Source organism: Vulpes vulpes, chromosome 5 (assembly GCF_048418805.1).
Source record: "Vulpes vulpes isolate BD-2025 chromosome 5, VulVul3, whole genome shotgun sequence".
Taxonomy (NCBI): domain Eukaryota; kingdom Metazoa; phylum Chordata; class Mammalia; order Carnivora; family Canidae; genus Vulpes; species Vulpes vulpes.
Window position 1 is genome coordinate 106,694,446 of NC_132784.1, and position 21,316 is coordinate 106,715,761.

The 21,316-nt window shown below is 50.5% G+C and overlaps 1 protein-coding gene across 3 annotated transcripts in view; it reads left to right on the top strand.

Annotated features, from left to right (window-relative positions):
• Positions 1–1,149: 1,149 nt before the first annotated feature.
• MTARC2 (mitochondrial amidoxime reducing component 2) overlaps positions 1,150–21,316 on the top strand; it is a 36,250-nt gene continuing 16,083 nt past the window's right edge. For 2 of the 3 annotated variants that reach the window (XM_072759563.1, XM_072759564.1), the window contains exons 1-4: positions 1,161–1,532; positions 9,172–9,345; positions 13,171–13,333; positions 14,364–14,504. In XM_072759563.1, coding sequence (XP_072615664.1) covers positions 1,261–1,532; positions 9,172–9,345; positions 13,171–13,333; positions 14,364–14,504 — 750 coding nt within the window. In that variant the 5' untranslated portion in view covers positions 1,161–1,260. Of the gene's footprint in view, positions 1,533–9,171; positions 9,346–13,170; positions 13,334–14,363; positions 14,505–20,278; positions 20,525–21,316 lie in introns of those variants that run through there. The other variant, XM_072759565.1, reaches the window with a different exon arrangement.

Sequence of the window (21,316 nt, forward strand, 5' to 3'; positions counted from 1 at the left end):
CTTGTCTTTTTTTTTTTTTTTTTTTAAGATTTTATTCATGAGAGACACAGACACAGGCAGAGGGAGAAGCAGGCTCCCTGCAGGGAGCCCGACGCGGGACCCGATCCCGGGTCTCCAGGGGCACGCCCTGGCCCAAAGCTAGGTGCTCAGCCGCTGGGCCACCTGGGCACCCGGGCTGCCCTCGGGGCTCGTCTCTCCGCAGACGCTTCCACCCAGGGCGCGAGAACGCTGCGTCCGTCCAGGCAAGCAGCTCCCGCGTTGTAAAGCCTCCGGGTCCGCCGCCCGCGGGCCGCTTCCCGGGCTGGGTCCCGAGCGCCCCATCCGGCCGCCGAGGCGGGGGCGGCGTCAACACCGGTTCGCGCGCGGGAGCAGGCGGCGGAGCGGCCGCGTTAGAAACGGGGTTGAAGGGGGGCGGGGGGAGGAGGGGGGTAGGGGGCGGGGCGGGGGAGGAAGGAGACCGGGGGAGGGAGTGGGGGGCGGGGAGGCGGGGCGGAGGGGAGAGCGAGTGGGAGGGCCGGGGACGGGGCGGAGGAGGGAGCGGAGGAGCGGAGGGGCGGGGACGGCGGGGGGGGTGGGGCGGGGCGGGGGGGTGGCGGGGCCGGGGGCGGGGGGAAGGGTGGGTGACGGGTCTGGAGCCCGCGGGGGGCGGGGCCGGGGCCGGGGCCGACAGGGGGCGTGGCGGGGGCGGGGGTAGAGAGTAGGGGCGGGGCCGGGGGGGGCATGGGGCGGGGGCGGGGTTAGAGAGTAGGGGCGGGGCCGGGGGGCATGGGGCGGGGGCGGGGGTAGAGAGTAGGGGCGGGGCCGGGGGGCATGGGGCGGGGGCGGGGGGAGTGGCGGGGCCGGGGGCGGGGGCGGGGGAAGGGTGGGTGACGGGTCTGGAGCCCGCGGGGGGCGGGGCCGGGACCGGCAGGGGGAGTGGCGGGGGCGGGGGTAGAGAGTAGGGGCGGGGCCGGAGCCGAGGGGCGGGGCCGGGGCGGAGCCTGAGGGGCGTGGCGTGGCTGGGGGCGTGCCCAAACGGGGGCGTGGCCTGTCCTGCGCGGGAGGCGGGCGCAGCGAGGGGCCGGCGACCAACCGCGAGAGAGCGGGCGGGGAGGGGGCGGCGGGCGCGGGCCTTCCCCGCTCACATCCGGTGACGGCGCTGGCCGCAGGGAGCGCAGGGCCAGCCCCGAGCCGCCGCGCCCCCGCCCGCCCTCCGCGCGCCCCCCGCGCCCCCGCGCCCCCGCCGGAGCTGCAGGCCTCGCGCCCCGCGCGCGCTGGGCCATGGGCGCCGCCAGCTCGTGGGCCCCGCGCCGCCTCGGCCTCCCCGCGCCCTCCCGGCCCGCCTGGCTCGCGGGGGCGGCGCTCGGCCTGGCCGCCGCGGCGCTGGGGACGGTGGCCTGGCGCCGCGCGCGGTCCCGGCGGCGCGGGCGGCTGCAGCAGGTGGGCACCGTGGCGCAGCTCTGGATCTACCCGGTCAAGTCGTGCAAGGGCGTGCGGGTGAGCGCGGCGGAGTGCACGGCCCTGGGGCTGCGCTGCGGACACCTGCGGGACAGGTAGGGCCGGGCTGCGCGGGACCCGCGGGGGGCCGGGGGGGGCGCAGCTCGCGGGAAGGGGTCTAGAGGTCGGCCGCTTGCGTCTCCTGGGCTGCTGGTTGGACGCTTGGTCTTGGAGCCTTCAGCTGGGAAGGTCAGTTCGGGTCAGGTTCAGATTTGGAAAGGTAGGTGGGGGCCGACCCCTGCCCCTGTCTAGAGAGGTTCCACCTGTGCAGAGGGGCAGGGGCCGACCTGGTTATTTCCAAGGTTACCCCTCCAAGTCTCCTGCTCCTTCTAAACTTTCTGATTCTCTCTTAGGCCACAGCACAATAGTAGGACATAAAAATGCCGTCAGCCCTCGTGGGCGGACAAGAGCAACGCTGAAACCGGGTCTCGTTCAAGGACACTGGCTTCGGTCTTGCTGGGGCTTGTTCCTCCCACGTCCCCAGTCCCGGAGCAGGTGCTTCAGGTCCTGACCCAGGAGGTGGGGAGACTTGATCCACTTTCATAAGTAATGAGCAGAGTGAAGTTTTGTGTTGGGAAGACGGGGTGTCTGGGGCACTGCAAATGTAATATTTGCCATTAACGAAATAGTGTGTCCCCTTTCCCCTCTCCCCAGAGGCAGAGAGTTTCTTAGTGAAGGACTCTGGCTAAAGTCTACCCACATAAGGCCTGGTGTATGCAAATTCCATTCACCACCCCCACCCCCCCCCCCAGAAGAGAAAAGGTGTCCTGTCATTTAACTCATCCCAAAGGTGAGGCTGGAGACACTCACGGACACAGAATTGTGCAGCCAGATATAGGGGAGGTTCACTTGATGGTGAAGGCTGCTAAACTCTAGAAAGAGCAACCCAGGAAGAACAGATTCCCCTTCTTTGGTTCATTAGGGATAAGATGCCTTCCCCTCTGGCTGGGGTGGTTTTGTTCTGGTCCTCTGTACATAGAGGGAGGGGAGGGTTTGCACGTTGGTCACTCAAGGAATCTTCTAGCAGAGGCTGCCTGCTGCCCAGATTTCATTCCAGGACACACATACTCACTTCACTGCAGTCTTCTTTAAAAAATGTGGACTCAAAAAAAAAAAAAAAATGTGGACCCACAGCTTTGAAAAAACTTCAACTTGTTTTAGAGAAATGCTGTGTATGCAGATCATGTAACTCTCCAGGATTTTCCATCCTCCTCCACCCCTGATTTCTAATCCCGGAGAGATTTTTGTGTTCTGTTTTTATTTTTAGTAATCTCTACCCCCAGCATGGGGCTAGTACTTAGAACCCTGACACATCCAGAGTCACATGCTGTACCAGTGGAGCCAGCCAGGCACCCATAATCCCGGAGAGGTTTTTATTTTCACTCACTCATTCATTTATTTATTTAAATCTGTACTTTATTCAGATTTCCTTGGTTTTCACTTAATGTCCTTCTTTTCCTATCTTCAGATCTCAGCCAGGATACATTTATAATTATATTTAGATGTCGGGACTCCTGGGCTTCTCTAGACTGTAATAGTTTCTCAGGTTTTTATTGTTTTTTGAGAGCTTGAGAGTTTTGAGGAATCCCGAGCGGGCATTTTGTAGAGAGTCCTTCAGTTTGGGTTTATCTGATGTTTTTCTTGTGGTTGACAGGGATTATGGATTTTTGGGAGGAAGAGCACAAAGTTCCATTCTCCTTGTGTCACATCAAGGGTGCCCAACTTATCAATAGATCTTTAAAAAATTATTTAAATTCCAGTTAACGTACAGTGCAGTATAAATTTCAGGTGTACAGTGTAGTGATTCAACACCTCTATACAACATCCAGTGCTCATGACAAGTGGGCTCCTTCATCCCCATCCAACCAACCGTCCACTTCCCCTCTGGTACCTGTCACTCAGTCTGTTTCTTGGTTTGTCTGTCTGTGTCTTTTTCCCTTTGCTCATTTGTTCTGTTTCTTAAATCCCACGTATGAGTGAAATCCTACGGAATTTGTCTCTGTCATATTTCAGGAGAGGAGTGAGTCACCTGAGGAACCGTAACATTTAAAGAGCCACTGGAAAGATTTTTAAAACTTAAAACAAACAAACAAACAAACAAACAAAAAACACTTTAATTTTGGGGATGTCTGGGTGGCTCAGTAGTTGAGCGTCTGCCTTCAGCCCAGGGCGTGATCCTGGAGTCCCGGGATCAAGTCACACATTGGGCACCTGGCAGGGAGCCTGCTTCTCCCTCTGCCTGTGTCTCTGCTTCTCTCTCTCTCTGTGTCTCTCATGAATAAATAAATAAATAATCTTAAAAAAAAATAAAACTTTAATTTTTCTTGAGAGTCCCATCCCAGACCTATGGAATCAGAATCACCAAGAGCTGGGGCGCTTGGGTGGCTTAGTCAGTTGAGTGCCTGCCTTCGGCTCAGGTCATAATCTCAGAGTCCTGAGATTGAGCCCCTAAAGTGGCTCCCTACTCAGCGGGTGCCTGCTTTTCCCTCTCCCCCTGCCTGCTGCTCCTCCTGCTTGTGCTCTCATTCTTTCTCTCTCTGTCAAATAAGTAGATAAAATCTTAAAAAAAAAAAGAAAGTCATCAAGTGTGAAGACAATGCATGCAGTGTTAAAATCTCCCAGGTGAACCTGATGCTATAATTAAAAGACTATATCTGGGGTCATTTAAGACAGAGAAGAGCATGTTCAGAGCTTATTCAAGTATGAAGGATTAGAAAAGCCTTCTTACTGCTGGGAAAACTTTAGGCACAGTGGACCTGGACACCCTCCAGAAACTGGAAGAAGCAAAGACTCATGGTGCACAGTCAGAGAAAGTGGCCTTGTGCTACTTCCCCACTTGAAGCACTGAAGTTGTTTCTCAGAGAGATTTCCAGCTCTTTTTTATTTTTTTTAATTTTTTTTTTATTATTTATTTATGATAGTCATACAGAGAGAGAGGCAGAGACATAGGCAGAGGGAGAAGCAGGCTCCATGCACCGGGAGCCTGACATGGGATTCGATTCCGGGTCTCCAGGATCGCGCCCTGGGCCAAAGGCAGGCGCCAAACCGCTGCGCCACCCAGGGATCCCAGATTTCCAGCTCTTATCTGTCTCTCTTCTGATCATCTGAATGACTGTTTCCCTACTTCTCGTTGTCACAACTTTGCTGTGATGATTGCTTTTGAGGAACAAAAGGATTTGTCTTTGGCTTTTCTGCTCCTGTGGGTATCTTACAATAAATGGAACTGTATCAGTGTCCCCTGTCCCCTTGTTTTGAAAAATAACTGCTTGGGATGGGGAAGGTGGGGTGTGCACCCTGGGAGGAGGTGTGCACCCTGGGAGGAGGTGGGACAAGGCCTGGTTCAAATCCATGGATTTGGTGCATCATGTGCCTGGGACACCGAGCTGAATCCTGTCCCATAGACGATCTTACACAAGCCTCGGCACACTCATGTGGGCTCGATACGATCTCCACTCTGCAAGTAAAAAACAACAGTCTCAGAAAGGATGAGTGTCTAACCCAGGGCAGTTGTGTGCTGGAGGGATGTGAACTCAGTCTCTGGGGGCACAGCAATCATGCACACTTTTTTCAATGTGATTTAAAAGAGCGAGGATTGCACAGAGGATCAAGAGACCCGCACACAATCATCTAAACTTTCCCAGCCTCATTTTTTTTTCATTTACAAAAGAAAGGGGTTGGACTTCATGATCTCAAAGACCCTAATTAATCTAGGTTCTGTTTATATTTTTATTTTTTAAAAGATTTTATTTATTTATTCATGAGAAAGAGGGAGACACAGAGACACAGGCAGAGGGAGAAGCAGGCTCCATGCAGGGAGCTGGACATGGGACTTGATTTGGGGTCTTCAGGATCACGCCCTGAGCTGAAGGTGGCGCTAAACCGCTGAGCCACCCAGGCTGCCCTAGGTTCTGTTTTTTAAAGGGTAATTGAAACTCGGAAGCAAGCTAGAAAGAACTTTGCTAAATGACTGCTATTCTCTCAACTTAAGACTTTAATAACTGCAAACAGTCTAGAAGGCAGGAAGAGGCCTCTTGGATTTAATTCCATTTTTTTAAAAGATTTTATTTATTTATTCATGAGAGACAGGCAGAGACATAGGCAGAGGGAGAAGCAGGGTCCATGCTGGGAGCCTAATGTGGGTCTCGATCCTGGGACTCTGGGATCATGTCTGGGCTGAAGGCAGGTGCTCAACCACTGAGCCACCCAGGTGTCCCTAATTCCATTTTGAACCTACATCTTTGGAACCATTCTAGGAAGCTGGGCTCTTCCTCCATTAGGGCTCTTGTCTTCAGATTTCTAAAACTATTTGGTCCAAAGCTCCTTTTCTTTTCTTTTCTTTCTTTTCTTTTCTTTTCTTTTCTTTTCTTTTCTTTTCTTTTCTTTTCTTTTCTTTTCTTTTCTTTCTTTTCTTTTCTTTTCTTTCTTTCCTTCCTTCCTTTTTTCTTTCTTTTCTTTTCTTTTCTTTTCTTTTCTTTTCTTTTCTTTTCTTTTCTTTTCTTTCTTTCTTTCTTTCTTTCTTTCTTTCTTTCTTTCTTTCCTTCCTTCCTTCCTTCCTTTCCTTCTTTACTTTCTTTTCTTTTCTTCTTTCTTTCTTTCTTTCTTTCTTTCTTTTTTTCTTTCTTTTTTTCTATTTATTTATTCATGAGAGACAGACAGAGGGAGGCAGAGACATAGGCAGAGGGAGAAGCAACCTCCCTGTGGGGAGCCTGATGCGGGATTTGATCCCAGGACCCTGGGATCATGACCTGAGCCTGCTGAGCCACCCAGGGGTCCCTTGTTCAAAGCTCTTAACACATTTGTGAATGTTTGGCGTGGGCACCCTGGACTTTGAGCTGGTTCAAAGTCCGCCTCGCAGAGCAGAGCTCTGGCATGGCCTGATTGGCACAGAAGGTGGGAGGGTTGGTTGCCCTCTTTGACCTTGTAAATCCCGCTCTCTTTAGTGGGTACATATGACTCAGTCGGTCCTAAATCTGCGCTGGCCCTTCTGAAGCCAGCCTTTGATGTTTTCTGCACAGACTGTGAACTCCTGGAGAAATGCACTCTCTATGCTTATCATCCTGGTTGTCTTTACCTCTTGCCTGCCCCCTCTGCCCCCCTTTTCAGGCACTTCTGCTTCCCAGTTCACTTTCTAAGTTTAGCCATGAGGTGTTCCAGCTGTCCTGGGCTCTGCTCCCCCCACCTCTGTGATCACTCACTGTTGTTCTTCTGGAGAATCTGAGCTCTGGCCTCCACACTGATTCTCACACTGCGCACTCCTGTTTTAGGTGGAAGAGAAGGTGTTAGTTTGGGGACAGCTTGGTCATGAAAAATCCACCCGTCAGACTTACTCCTTAATTTCAGATCTGTCAGAACAGAGATACTTATTCATTCACTGGGCATCATTTGAGTGCAAGAGGTCACAAATGTCATTACCCCAATAGACAGGGTAACGAGGGTGGTCGGGGTATGTTACAGGCAGCAACTTTTTATTCTTTTTTTTTTTTAAGATTTTATTCATTTATTCATGAGAGACACAGAGAGAGAGAGAGAGAGAGGCAGAGACACAGGCAGAGGGAGAAGCAGGCTCCATGCAGGGAGCCCAATGTGGGACTCGATCCCGGGACGCCAGGATCACACCCTGGGCTGACGGCAGGTGCTAAACCACTGAGCCACCCAGGGATCCCTATTTTTTGTCTTTTATTGGAGTCTCTGTCCTATCCTGGCATTTGATTTTCTGCAAGCCACACCTGACTTTCCCTTTGCAGCAGGTAGCACAAAATGTCCAGCCCCTACTTCTCCCAGTTAACGCCCAGGGGAGGTTGGAGCAGGTTGGAGTTTACAGCAGGTTGGAGCTCAGAGTGGGGCTGGTGAGCCCGAGTGGAGGGCTGAGGTGGAGGTGGGTGGAAGCCCAGGAGGCTCAGCCCAGGGAGGGCCTGGCCTCACTGTCAGAAATGAAGTGCAGACTCCTGCTGGGACAAGTGTCTGGCTGTGTGTAGATCTCGGAGGGAGTCCTGTTTGGTGCCAAGGCACGCTGGAAGTTTAAGGTAAAGGCTTTAGTAGGATTAAACAACAGGGTCATCCAGAGCTCTGCACCCGAGGATGAGGCTGGAGATAGGAGCAGGGCCCAGCCTCGAGAGAATGGAACTGCAGCAAAGTAGCAGGGATCCCCTTGGTCACAGAGCCCCATAGCTGAGCCGCCACACAACCCTGGGAGCCAAAGACATCTGAAAGGAATAAGGTGGCTTCTCAGGAGGCTGGGGGCCTGCTGCTGCCCAGCATCCCAGCTCTTGGATGGAAGAGCCAAGACAACTCCTCAGATGCCTTTGCACTGTCATATCCCCACCGCCATATCCTGACGCCAGGTGGCAGGCATAGGTGGCAGCCAGCGTGCTGCTGGGCTGCAGGGAAGGGACACCTCCTGGGGTCAGGTGAGGGCCGAGATGGACCTGCCTGCACTCTGATATCAGGTTTCCTCATCAGGGCATTGCAGGCATTCCCATTTGGTTCCAGTCATATTTGGAAATGTCTTCCTTAGAGGAGCCGCCCCTCATTCTGGAAGGGTTGTCCTTTTTATCCTGCTCACATGGAAAAGCCCGAGCTTTCAGCTGCTGCTCATAACTCAGGGCCTGTGGAGATCCCCATGCGCCGCGCTTGTGTTCTGTCTCAGACAGGTGGTATTGAGCTTCCTTTCTCTAGGGGACAGAACGCCTTTTTAAAAGATTTCATTTATTCATTCGTGAGAGACACACACAGAGGCAGAGACACAGGCAGAGGGAGAAGCAGGCTCCATGCAGGGAGCCCAACATGGGACTCGATCCCCGGACCCCAGGATCAGGCCCTGAGCCAAAGGTGGCGCTAAACCACTGAGCCACCCAGGCTGCCCTTTAAATATCTTTTCAGAATCAAATCGTTTGTGTGGTGTAACCCCAACCATATGCTCTGTTATAGATAAAAGCATAACCGACTTACCCAGGCCAGCCTCCCTTCCCCTTTCTAGGAAAGCTTAGCCGATCTCCCCACTAGATAGGATGCAGCGTGAAAACCAATCTAGAACCATGGGCTCTCCAGAGGTAAGTGGAGTTCTGAGCTAAGTCATGTTCGCGGGAATCTTCATTCTCTGAATCAGAACCTGCATACGAAGAGGAAAGGCTGCTTGGGGGTCTTCCGATGTCAGACCCCAGTGCCACTGCAGGTTAAACAGAGTGGAGGCCTGTCTGGATCCTTTGGAATCCCGAACATCACAAGACCCTGTCTAGAGTTGTAATTCACTTGGGCCGGTGGTTTGGGTCCCATCTTGTTCCACAGCAAAAACACCTGGAAGACATTCGCTTCGACTGGGAGTGTTTAAGGGGCATGGGGAAGTTTATGTCCAAAGCAAAACCCCAAAAGAGGCACCAAGATTACCTAAGAGGCGAGGAGGGAAGGTCCCTCAGCCCATCTCATTTTCTGGATTTGCAGAATCAGGGATTTTCACACATCAGCCAGATAGTCTCTCCCAGGGCTGTTTCTTCCAAGCAAGGTGCTTTTTGGGGGCACCCACATTGGGATCCAAAGAATTTGACCAGGTCAGGATAATTATCCAGAGAAAATTTGCTGGATCTGGAGTCTGAGCAGGGGGAAAATTTTGATGAAACAGAAAGCTGGGGGGTGGGGGAGGAAGCCTCTGAGAGGGTGGAGGAGGCTTTCCTGAGCATGTTCCTGTGTGTTCTTTGGCAGGTTTTGGCTGGTGATTAAGGAAGATGGGCACATGGTCACCGCCCGGCAGGAGCCTCGCCTGGTCCTGGTGTCCATCACCTGTGAGGGCGAGTGCCTGATGCTCAAGGCTCCGGGAATGGACCAGCTGGTTTTGCCGAGCAAGCTGCCTCCCTCAAACAAGGTCCACGATTGCAGGTGCTCTCCTTGGGGCCCCTGGGGTGCTGCGAGGGACGTGATTGTCCTGTAGACTCCCCCTCCCTGCACGCTGTCTGGCTACAGTTTGTATAGTAGGTGATGGGTTTGGTGAAGGAAAAATTTAAGAGAAGCCTGGCCGGGCCTGCGATCGAGCCAGTGGTCAGGCGTGAGTGGGTGAGGCAGAGTGCTGTTTTAGGGGGCCCCCAGGATTTGTTTTTTAATTTTAAAATTATTTTATTTTTTAAACTTAAATTGCCAACGTAAAGTATGACACCCAGCGCTCATCACATCACGTGGCCTCCTCAGTGCCCGTCACCCAGTTCCCCCTACCCCCACCCACCTCGCCTTCCACAACCCTGTTTCCCAATCAGGAGTCTCTCATGGTTTGTCCTCCTCTCTGATTTTCCCCCACTCAGTTTCCCTCCTTTCCTTTATGGTCCCTTGCACTAGTCCTTATATTCTGCATATGAGTGAGACTAGATGATAACTGTCTTTCTCTGATTGACTTATTTTACTCAGCATAATACCCTCCGGCCTGGGATTTGTTTTAATTAGGTATGGTAAGGCATGTAGAGGTGCAAATGACCATGATGAAGAAAGTTTTTTTTTTTTTTTTTTTTTAAGATTTTATTTGTTTATTTGAGAGAGATCGAGAGTGAGCACAAGCAGAGGGAGAGGGACACGCAGACTCCCCGCTGAGCAGGGAGCCAGACATGGGCTCAATCCCAGGACACTGGGATCATGATCTGAGCTGAAGGCCGACGCTTAACAGACTGAGTCATCCAGATGCCCTGAAGAAAAGAAGTTCTCTGTACTCACAATCCCTGGAAATAGGGGGCTTGCACGTCATGCAGGGCCACACCAAGGAGCACCAGGCTTGGTCAGGAGGTGGGCTGGGGTAAGGTGCAGGGTTGGGGGACAGGAGCGAGAGCCTTTACTGTCGTTTCCATAGGAAGTACCAGGTGAGACGACGTAGACAGCCTCAGGATTGGCTAGTTTGAGTAATTTCAGTGTGGGGCGGAGAGGCTGTCTCTGGGTGCCTGATACCTGGCCCTGGGTGATTAGGGCTGGGGACAGTGGGCCTGAATGAAAGAGCCCATAGAGGAGGCGGTTGGGGCAGAGGCTCTGGATTGCTTGGCATGCATGCAGAAGGTGAGTGGTTTCCTACCTGTAGGATTGGACTAGCCTGGGAGGGGCAGTGCTTTCCACATGAGCAAGGCCCCAGGATGCCAAAGCATCAAAAATACAGGAAATCCAAAAGCATGGTTGTTACCTGTAGAGAGGGGCTGCAAAGGACCAATCTTTAGAGTTTGTCTCTGTTTATTCAAGTTGGGTGGACATCTGTTCAGCATTGGCAGCCCCCCAGCCAGGCAGACAGACAGACAGGAGGATTAGTGGACTCTAGCAGCCGTATTTCAGGGTTGGGTGACAAGGGTGCTAGAGCTTTCGAGGTGACTGCAGCCTCTCAGGTCTCTGAAGCGGTCAGGTGTAGGAGATTCCCACCTCTGGCCTAGATAGGCCTCAGGCCTGGGCTTCCCTTCAGTCTATAGGACTTCTGCAGGCGGTCACATTCTAGGCCTCATGGGGGCCTTGGCCTGTGCAACCAGGAAGTCCTAGAAGTTCGGGTACTCTTCATGGGGTGCTCTGGATCCCTTTGTAACACCTGAGCATTTTCAGCTTGTGGAAATTGGGATTGTCCAATGGTCCCAAGGCTCAGGGGAAAGAGTATCTGAGCTGAAAACCATCATTCAAGGTTCTGAAATTTCAAAGGTCTGAAGTAATAATTCATTGAGTGTAAAATTTAGTTAATTAACAAGTATTTTGGGGGTGCCTGGGTGGCTCAGTCAGTTAAGTGTCTGACTTTTGGTCTTGGCCCTGGTCCCGATCTTAGGGTCGTGAGTTCAGGCCCCATGTGGGGTTGGGCTCCACTATGGGCATGGAGCCTTCTTAAAAGAAAAAAGAAATATATATATATATTTTTTTTTCTTTTATATATATTTTTAATGAATTATGAGCAACAGTTTGATTAGTGGCTTATGAGGTAGATACCATTAATTCTGCTTCACATGAGGAAGACAGGACTCCTATCCTTGTCACACAAGGCAGAGCTGGAATTTGAACCCACTTGCCTCCTAATATTTGCTCTTAACGCCTCTGCACAGGGAAGGGGAAGCGCTTTCCTGTATAGGATTTGATTAGTTTTTATTTTTTGATTATGGGAAGAACTTTCCCATAAAACTGGGTTTTTTTTGTAAAAATTCATTCACGGGGCGCCTGGGTGGCTCAGTTGACTTAAGCATGGGACTCTTGGTTTCAGCTCAGATCATGATCTCAGGGTCGTGCTGGGCTCAGGGCTCTGTGGGGAGTGTGTTTCTTTCCCTTTCCCTCTGCCTTTCTCTCTCTCTCTCTCACAATAAATAAGTCAATTTTTTTTTTTTTTTAATTTATGAGAGAGACACAGAAAGAGAGAGGCAGAGACACAGGCAGAGGGAAAAGCAGGCTCCATGCAGGGAGCCCGACGTGGGACTTGATCCCGGGTCTCCAAGATCACACCCCGGGCTGAAGGCGGCGCTAAACCACTGAGCCACCCAAGGCTGCCCAATAAGTCAATCTTTAAAAAGAATCCACTCGGGGGTGCCTGGGTGGCTCAGTGTTTGGGCGTCTGCCTTTGGCCTAGGTTGTGATCGCAGCAACCAAGATAAAAATAGTTTGCAAGTCAACTCACCATCCTGTGAGGGGTACATAGCTTTTATTTATTTATTTATTTTATTTTATTTTTATTTTTTAAAGATTTATTTATTTATTTATTCATGAGAAACACACACACACACACAGAGAGAAGCAGAGACACAGGCAGAGGGAGAAGCAGGCTCCATGCAGGGAGCCTGATGCAGGACTCGATCCCCGGTCTCCAGGATCACACCCTGGGCCGAAGGCAGGCACCAAACTGCTGTGCCACCAGGGCTGCCCCGGTACATAGCTTTTAAACGTTTGGTTCGTGGTGCCCAGGCAGACAGCCTGCTGTGTTACCCCAGGCCCTGCCCACCTGTGAGTGGGTGGTGTATCACCCTCTCCAGGTCACAGCTGCAGACCAGGGTCAGGGCACTGTGTGAGGTCACAGGCTAGAGAACGGTGGGCATTCCAGTCTGAACCAGTTCTAGCAGACTCTACGCTCAGGCTGCATCTACCACACGGTCGCCCTACCCCCTTCTGAAAGCCTCGTGAATCCTCGCTACTCGAGGTGTGGCCCAAGGACCCACAGCTTAGGCATCCAGAAGCTTCTCAGGCAGATGGCATCTCTGGCTCCAGCCAGGCCTTCCGAAGCACAGTCTGCATCTTTTTTTTTTCTTTTTTTTTTTTGGTTTCAGCTCAGATCATGATCTCAGGGTCGTGCTGGGCTCAGGGCTTTTAAGATTTTATTTAGTTATTCATGAGAGAGACAGCGAAAGAGGGAGGCAGAGACATAGAGAAGAAGCAGGCTCCATGCAGGGAGCCTGATGTGGGACTCGATCCCGGGACCCCAGGATCACGCCCCGGGCTGAAGGTGGCTCTAAACTGCTGAGCCACCCAGGGATCCCACACAGTCTGCATCTTAACACGATCACAGGGATTTGTAGGCATATTAGGGTTGAGAAGCTCCTCCCTAGAGCATCTTCTGCTCCTTCCCCTTCTGTGTCTGCCCAGCCTCGGCCCTGGGCCTGAGGACCGCTTCCTGGCCCCCTGGGGTGGTCAGGTCCCAGCCGTCCAGCTGTTGTGGCTTGGACGCCATCTGTCAGCATGTCAGGGCAGGACAGTAACCCTGGTGCTCTCTTGTGACCCTTCCAGGCTGTTCGGCATGGACATTAAGGGCAGGGACTGTGGCGACGAGGCAGCGCAGTGGTTCACCAGCTTCTTGAAAACAGAAGCTTTCAGGCTGGTTCAGTTTGAGAAGCACATGAAGGGAAGACCGTCGAAGGAAATTTTCTCTCCTGTGGTACCGAATTACCAGGTGAGCTCCCAGAGCGCTGCCCTCCTGCCAGTGGCCCATCACCCCCGTGTGTCCGGCTTCCTTCTTGACTCACAAAGGACCTTGCTTGGGATCCCAGTTAAGAAAGTGCAGGACTGGCCCAGGTGAGGGGGGCCAAGGGTACGTCCTGGGCAGGTATTGGGGTTGGAGAGGGAAGTGGTTCCAGGTGGAGTGCGTTCTTCAGCAGGCGTGGGGTGTAGAAGGTGTCAGGTCCTGTGGAGGGAGAAGCCAGGGGTGACCCCCAGGGACAGGGGGGCTCGGGAAGCATTCAGATTGGGAAGGTGAAGTGAGAGGTCCATTTGGGGCCGAGCCAAGTTTCCTGAAATCACCGAAGCAGACTTCCTCCTGGGTTCCCTTCGCCATCAGTGTGGTCTGGTCATTTGAGGCACTGAAAAGGCACTTTCTGAGGAAGCCAGGCCTCTGGGCCAGCTCCAGCCCAGACACCAAAGCCATTGATTCTGCAGCGAGCTAGGGTTTAACATGCAAGCGCCTCAGGTGGCTCCTGCTTCCTCCCTGAACTATGAGTTCTTGGATCGCAGGGGTTTTTATCTGCTTGTTCCCTGCTGTTTGCCTGCCTAGAACAGTGCCTGGTATGGAGCAGCTGCTCCATAAATGCTTGCTGAGTGAGTGGGTGACGTCCGAGGAAATTGGGACCAGAGCGTAGCTGATCGGCAGTAGATCCTTCCCCTGTTTGATGATGATGTTGTGGGAAGGGGGTCAGTGCTGGGCGCTCCAGGGAGGAACAGGGTGAGTCCCGGGAGGTGATGATGGCTCTGAGCCTGCCTGCTGCCTTCTGTGTGGTGGGGGGACCCCCAGCGAGGCCCCGCCGCGGGAGCTGGCCTGACCCTGACCAGTTCCAAGACTGCGGTGTCCCCACTCCTCCCGGAACACCACTGGCCCTCTCTGCACTGCATGCCCTCTGCGCACCACTTCTGGACTGGGCTTTGCTTTCGGTTGGGCTGAGGCATTTCATGGGGCAGGGAGGCCTGATGGCGCTGTGTTCTTGGCTCAGGTGGCCTACCCAGACTGCAGCCCCATCATGATCCTCTCCGAAGCCTCCCTGGCGGATCTGAATACCAGGCTGGAGAAGAAAGTGAAAATGGACCAGTTCAGACCCAATATCGTGGTGACAGGCTGTGATGCTTTCGAGGAGGTAAGAGGCTCACTGCTCTTGTGCAGTAAGCTCAGGTGTGCTGTTCAAGATGCTAACGGAACGACTGTTCCCTTCATGTAGCACCAATGCAGACCCTCCACCGTCAGCTAGCTGCGAGGGAGACTCTCCTCCCCCAAGAGCCACCTTAACCTGGTGGAGTTGCCCACTTACTGCTGCCACCATCACCTCACTGGCCTCAGGGGGCGCTGCTCACCCTTTCATGCTTAGGCCCCAAAGCAAGCAGTCAGAACTTGGAGTTGTATCAAGTCCAGAACCGGGCTAGAATGTATCCTTATAGCCCAGAGATAACGAAAAGAAAATGAAGATGAGGAGAACAGCTAGGAGTGCAAGGATTTGAGAGTCGCGAAAGGCCCAGCCCCCAAAATGGAGGCCACGAGGAATCAGGAGATGTGCCTGTGAACAGAGCCCGGGTTCAGTCCCAGAGGATCCACACCCTCTCCTGTGTGGCTCAGAGCAGAAATTTCCACCCTCTCCAGGCAGAGGCCCTTGTCGCCCTAACAGGTCAGCCACACCAAAACCCAGTTGTCATGTGATCTGTACAGAAATATACGTGGCTGGGTGTTGCTTTGTGCTAAGAGACATGGCAGTCCTATTAAACATCGGGGATGGGCTAAACCTCATGAGCCCTGGAAGCAGCGATGACAAATCCATTTGTTGGGTGTTTTCTGGGTATCAGGCACTGAACTAATGTCTTATGTCATACAAATTACTCTGCATGATCCTGACGACAATCCTGTGAGGTCTGTATTACTGTCTCCTTTTGATAAGGGCATTGGAGCCGGAGGGCCTTATATACTTGTAGGACATGTGATTGTCAGTTCTGGCCTGAGAACCTCAGACTTGGACCTGCAGCTCCTGGGATAGTGAGGTCATGCTTCCTAGATAGAAATCCCAAGTAGCTAACTCCGAGGGGAGAGGCTCTTCATTCTTTGTTCCCTTGGGTGGCCATATTTCCTTTTGTGTGAGTAAAATGTGCCCCTATTTGCTGGTAAGTGTTTTCCTTTATTTATTTTTTATTTTTATTAAAAAAAAATATTTGATAGAGCACAAGCTGGCAGAGGGAGAAGCAGGCTTCCTGCTGAGCAGAGAGCCCGATGCAGCGCTCGATCCCAGGACCCCAGGATCACAACTGAGCCAAATGCAGACACTTTAAAAAAAAAATATTTTATTTATTTATTCATGAGAGACACAGAGAGAGAGGCAGGGACATAGGTAGAGGGAGAAGCAAGCTCCCTGCGGGGAGACTGATATGGGACTCGATCCCAGGGCAACCACACCCTGAGCCCAAGGAAGATGCTCAACCACTAAGCCACCCAGGCATCCCAAGTACTGTCCTTTATTTTTAAATTTATTTTAATTTTATTTTTTTAGTACTGTCCTTTAGAATAAACCTTTGCAGGGGCACCTGGGTGGCTCAGTTGGTTAAGAATCAGACTCTTTGTATCAGCTCAGATTGTGATCTTGGGGTCGTGAAATCAAGCCCTGCATCAGGCTCTGGGCTCAGTGGGAGCCTGTTTAAGGATTCTCTCTCTCTCTCCCTCTTCTTTTACCCCTCCTCTCATGCGCGCGCGCTCTCCCCCCCCCCCCCCCCGCCAAATAAATAAAATCTTAGAAAAATAACCACAAACCTTTGCACCAAGCCTAGAATAAATCTTCACACATGTTGGCACTTATTATCTTTTTATTTTTTATTTTTTGGCACTTATTATTTGGTAATTTAAAAAATAGCAGTGTTCACAGAAGTTGTCTCCTTGTTGATGCTATCCCGTTGTTATGTTTTCTATAATTCCTCTTCATATTCATTAAAAATGTTTTTTTTTAATTGATAATCTATACTGGGCCAGGCACTATGTCTAGGAGCCCTGGATACAGAGGTGAAAAGATACAGGTCCTGCCCTTCAGGATTCCCTGATGTGAGAGGAAGAGCCGAGGGACAACAGCCCAGGGCCAGAAGTGCTGTGATGCACATGCTTAGCAGGTGCACAGGGATGCTTAGAAGCAGAAATGGCTCAATCTGCCTGGAGAAGGGAGTGTGAGGGTGGAGAGGGGTCAGAACATGCCACCCAGAAGCCGTGCTCGGGTATGTAGGTAGTTATGTGTGCTGTGTGTGCCAGCGAGGGTGAGCGAGGGTCACTGTGGGTATCAGAGGCAGCCCGCTGAAGACCTCAAAGCACAAGAGGCCATGACTTTAAGGGGTGCCCAGAGCCTTTCAGAATTGCAGGAGATCCAGGGGCAAATAAGAAGTGGCAGGAAAAAGCTGGACCCAGAGCTGGCTGGAGCTTGCCATGGCCGAGGAGTTTGGATTTGATATTGTGGATATTGAAGAGCAGGTCATGATTTTGAGCAAGAAGGTCGTTAAGGTTTGCCTTCATCCAGCAAATATTACTGATGCGCACAGCATGCCAGGCACAGTATTACTCTGGCAGTTCTCTAGGACATGCACTGAGAGGGAGGGACATGCGGGCCAGAAACACCAGCGCCAGGCTCCATCACCAGAAGGTCTCCTTGAAAAGCTGCAGCTGAGCCAGGCCTTGTGTGAAACCTGCATCAGGTTCGAGAACAGGCCGGTGACGGGCTTGGCAGCACCATCCCGTGTCTCCGGCGGCACCTGGAGAAGCCCTGGCTACAGAGGGCAGGACAGGCCGGGGCCCTGACATCCTCAGGCTGTCAGCGCCTTGAGAAAGAGACCCAATTTTTCTCCCCAGGAGTAAATCCAGATTTGGTGGGACTTCAAGTTTATACAATGTGTGGGGGGGGGGCTCCTTCAGAAAAGACGATAGCAGGTGCAGAGCCTAGAAGGGGACTAGCCTGCCTGTGTCCCCCCTGCGGGCCAGGACTGTGCACAAGCGTGGAGTCAGTCCTTAGACACTCGCGAAACACCTATGAAATCCGTGCTCGGTGTTGATACAAGCGGCTGAGATTCGGATTATAAATTAGTCCACGAAGCAAAAACTCTTTCACAAGAATCCTGTAATTGCACCATTATTTTCTGAGAAATTTTCTTTTAGGGAGTACCATTGCTCCCGCATGGTCTCCACTGAAGGTACTCATTTAAGTAAGATTTTGAACCAAGAGGAATGAGAAGAAAAGATCCTTCCTAGTCCCATTCCTGGCTAAAGAATTTTTGCTTTCCTGCAATTTGCCAACTAAGGATTTTTGCTCTTCTGTGACTTGTCAAAGTGAACCTGAGGTGATTGTGAGCCTAATCCTGTTCTCTTAGGCAATTTGAGTGGGTGGAGTCTTTTTTTATTTTATTTTATTTTTATTATTTTTATTATTTTTTTAAAGATTTTATTTATTTATTCATGAGAAACATACAGAGACACAGGCAGAGGGAGAAGCAGGCTCCATGCAGGGAGCCCGATGTGGGACTTGGTCCCGGGACTCCAGGATCATGCCCTGGGCCAAAGGCAGGTGCCAAACTGCTGAGCCACCCAGGGATCCCCCCCCTTTTTTTAAATTAAAAAATGTTAAGTCACCTGAGCTCTCTGTTTTATACCTGCATTGTGATGGGCTTGCTGAAATAGTAATGTAAGTAAGACAAAATACTTATTTTTTTAGAAAGGTCCTCTGTATTTTAAAAACCCTTAGTATAGGGATGCCTGGGTGACTCAGTGGTTGGGCACTTGCCTTCAGCCCAGGGCATGATCCTGGAGACCCGGGATCAAGTCCCTCATTGGGCTCCCTGCATGGAGCCTGCTTCTCTCTCTGCCTGTGTCTCTGCCTCTCTCCCTCTCTGTGTCTCTCATGAATAAATAAATAAAATCTTTTAAAAAAATTAAAAAAAAAACCCTTAGTTTTTTTGTTTCTTGTTTTTTGTTTTTTTTTTTAAATAAAAACCCTTAGTATAAAATGATGCTGACGTTGCTGATTTATTCTCCCTGAAATTAGGAAGGCTAATAGTTAGGGGCCTGATGCATTAACCTGTCTACCTGGCACTTTTGCACAACCATCACCTTTTCAATTAGTGGGATTCTATTAAATATTGATGTAAAATGATAACGTACATAAATATTTAATAGAGCAACTAATAAAAAAGAGCAAATCTAAGCATGGTGCAAAAAGTCAGGCCATTTTTTATTGCAAAAATATAGAGCAATAGTAGAATGCATTGTGCAACGTTTACACTTCATGACCCAAAGTACTTTATACTTTTTCCATGTAACTCAGAATGTTACGCAAGTTTTAAAAGGTGGCCTCCCTTGGGCCGGTGTGGTGTGTGTGAGTTCTGGGAATGTGGAGCAGTGGAATTTAAAAATAATACAGTTGACCGATGCTTCTTGTCTGTGTGCTTGGCCATTGCTAGTAGAGTCAGGGGTCAGGGGTCAGGTGTTTCCTGAACTTTGCTCACTTTCCTGGTAAGCAGGACTTGACTCTTTTTTTCTCTTTTTCTTTCTTTCTTTCCTTTCTTCTTTTTTTGCAATATTTTGTTTGTATCATTTCTTACCCTGCAGTATGAAAGAACTATGGAGAAGCTTGCAGAAAACCTTTGGTGTAGTGTCACTCAGGAAGCGATTCTTCAGGAAGCTTCTAGACAGGTGGTAGATCTTGAAGCCAGGCAGCTGTGGTTGGACTCGAAGTCCCATCACTCACTGGTTGTGTGAATAGGGTCCTCTCTGTACTATCCTTTGCAGCTGTTGAGAAGCAAAGATTTTATAAACCATCATCACCAAAATTTCAGTCCCTCAAATCTAAGTGGGGACGACTTAGGATTTTACTTAGGAGCTTAGATTAGAAATGTCTGTCCTGAGGGCGCCTGGGTGGCTCAGTCCATTAAGCATCTGCCTTTGGCTCTGGTCATGATTCCAGCCAGAGTCCTGGGATCGAGTCTTGAGCCCAGCTCCCCACGCAGCGGGAGGTCTGCTTCTCCTCGTCCTCTCCCCCTCCCCCTGTTTGTGCACGCCCTCTCTCTCTTAAATAAATAAAATCTTAAAAAAAAAAAAGTTCTCTGTCCTGGAATAAGAATATCCTATCTGTCTGGCTTTGGGGATTTCTGAAGAAGCAATGCCAACAGCAGCATATAGAACAATAACAAAGTAACAGTAACAACCTAGTCTCCCAGTTATCAAATGTGCATTATGTCCCAGACACTGTGCCAGGCATTTCATGTGCTGGATCTGACTTAATCCTCCTACTTTCCAAAGTGCAAGTCATAACCCATTATTGGGTTATAATTTCAGTTTCAAGGACCCTGACTAGCATTAAAAAAAGAAAAAAAAAGACTAAACAGGATAAAAGATATTGGAGTAGGCTATATACAGTAAGGTTAAGGTTTGATTTGTGGGCGGCTAGCTGGCTCAGTCCTAGAGCAGGAGACTCTTGATCTCAGGATTGTGAGTTCAAGCCCCACACCGGGTGTGGAGCCTACTTAAAACAATTGTTTTGTAAGACTTTTGTTTATCTGGTGTGTGTGTGAGTGTATGTGTGTGTGTTGTGTGGGTGTGAAAGAACATTGGGAAACAATGTAAAATGTAATTTTTAAAAAGTACTTTATTGGGGCATCTGGGTGGTTCAGTTGGCTAAGTGTCTGCCTTGGGCTCAGGTCGCATTCCCAAGGTCCTGGGATCGGCCCCCCACATCAGGCTCCCTGCCCAGTAGGGAGTCTGCTTCTCCCTCTCCCTCTGTGCACGCTTCCTCCTTCACTCTCAATCTCTCTCTCTCACACACTCAAATAAATAAATAAATAAATAAATAAATAAATAAATAAATAAATAAATAAATAAAGACGTGATTTTTTTTTTTTTTTTTTACAGCAGGTAGAGGTTTGCAATACAATTGAGATGACAGTACAGAGATTTCCCATCAGCTCTGGTGTGCGCAGCCCCCCTTCATCAGCACATTGCTCGCCAGAGTGGTATGTTCCCAAGGGTGAACCTATGCTGACACGTCATGATCACCCACAGTCCGTAGTTTACCTGAAGGTTTGCTGTGTTGTCCATTCTGTGGGTTGGGGCAGATGTCTGAGGACACATCCAACATTGTAGCATGGCGCAGAGTATTTTCACTGCCCTAAAGGTCCCCTCTGCTCTGCCTTCTGCCTCCACCTTCACCTCCCTTCACCTTCTCTCCAACCCCCACCCCTCTGACAATTTTACAGTCTCCATAGTTTTGCCTTTTCTAGAATGTCTTCTGTTTGGAAGTGTGTAGATTTCTCACGTTGGCTTCTTTCAGTTGGTAATACACGCATTTGAGTTTCCTCCACGTCTTTTCATGGTTTAATAGCTCGTTTCTTTTTAGCACTGAATAATTTTCTGTTGACTGGATGTGCCGCAATTTAATTTATCCATTCGCCTACTGAAGGGTATCTTGGTTGCTTCCAAGTTTGGGCAATTATAAAAGGTAATGTTTTACTGTGGATCGTGGTGAGAAGTGTCTGGTAGTCATTGAAGCAAATGGTGTTTTCACCTCCCTCCGTAGCTGTGGAAGCTCAGGGAGGTTGAGTTACTTGCCTAATGTCACACAGCTAGTGTGTGGCCAGGTCATTGGCTCTCTGGCTGTCTGAAGTCCATGAAGTCCAGCCATTTACAGGGCTATCCCTTGTTTATTTATTTTTTTTGTATTATTTTATTTTTTTAAAGATTTTATTTATTTATTTATGAGAGACACAGAGAGAGAGAGAGAGAGGCAGAGACACAGGCAGAGGGAGAAGCAGGCTCCATGCAGAGGGCCCAACGTGGGACTCGATCCCAGGTCTCCAGGATCAGACCCTGGATTGAAGGCAGCGCTAAACTGCTGAGCCACCCGGGGTGCCCCTATCCCTTGTTTAAAACACTGCTGGGCCATATAGCAAA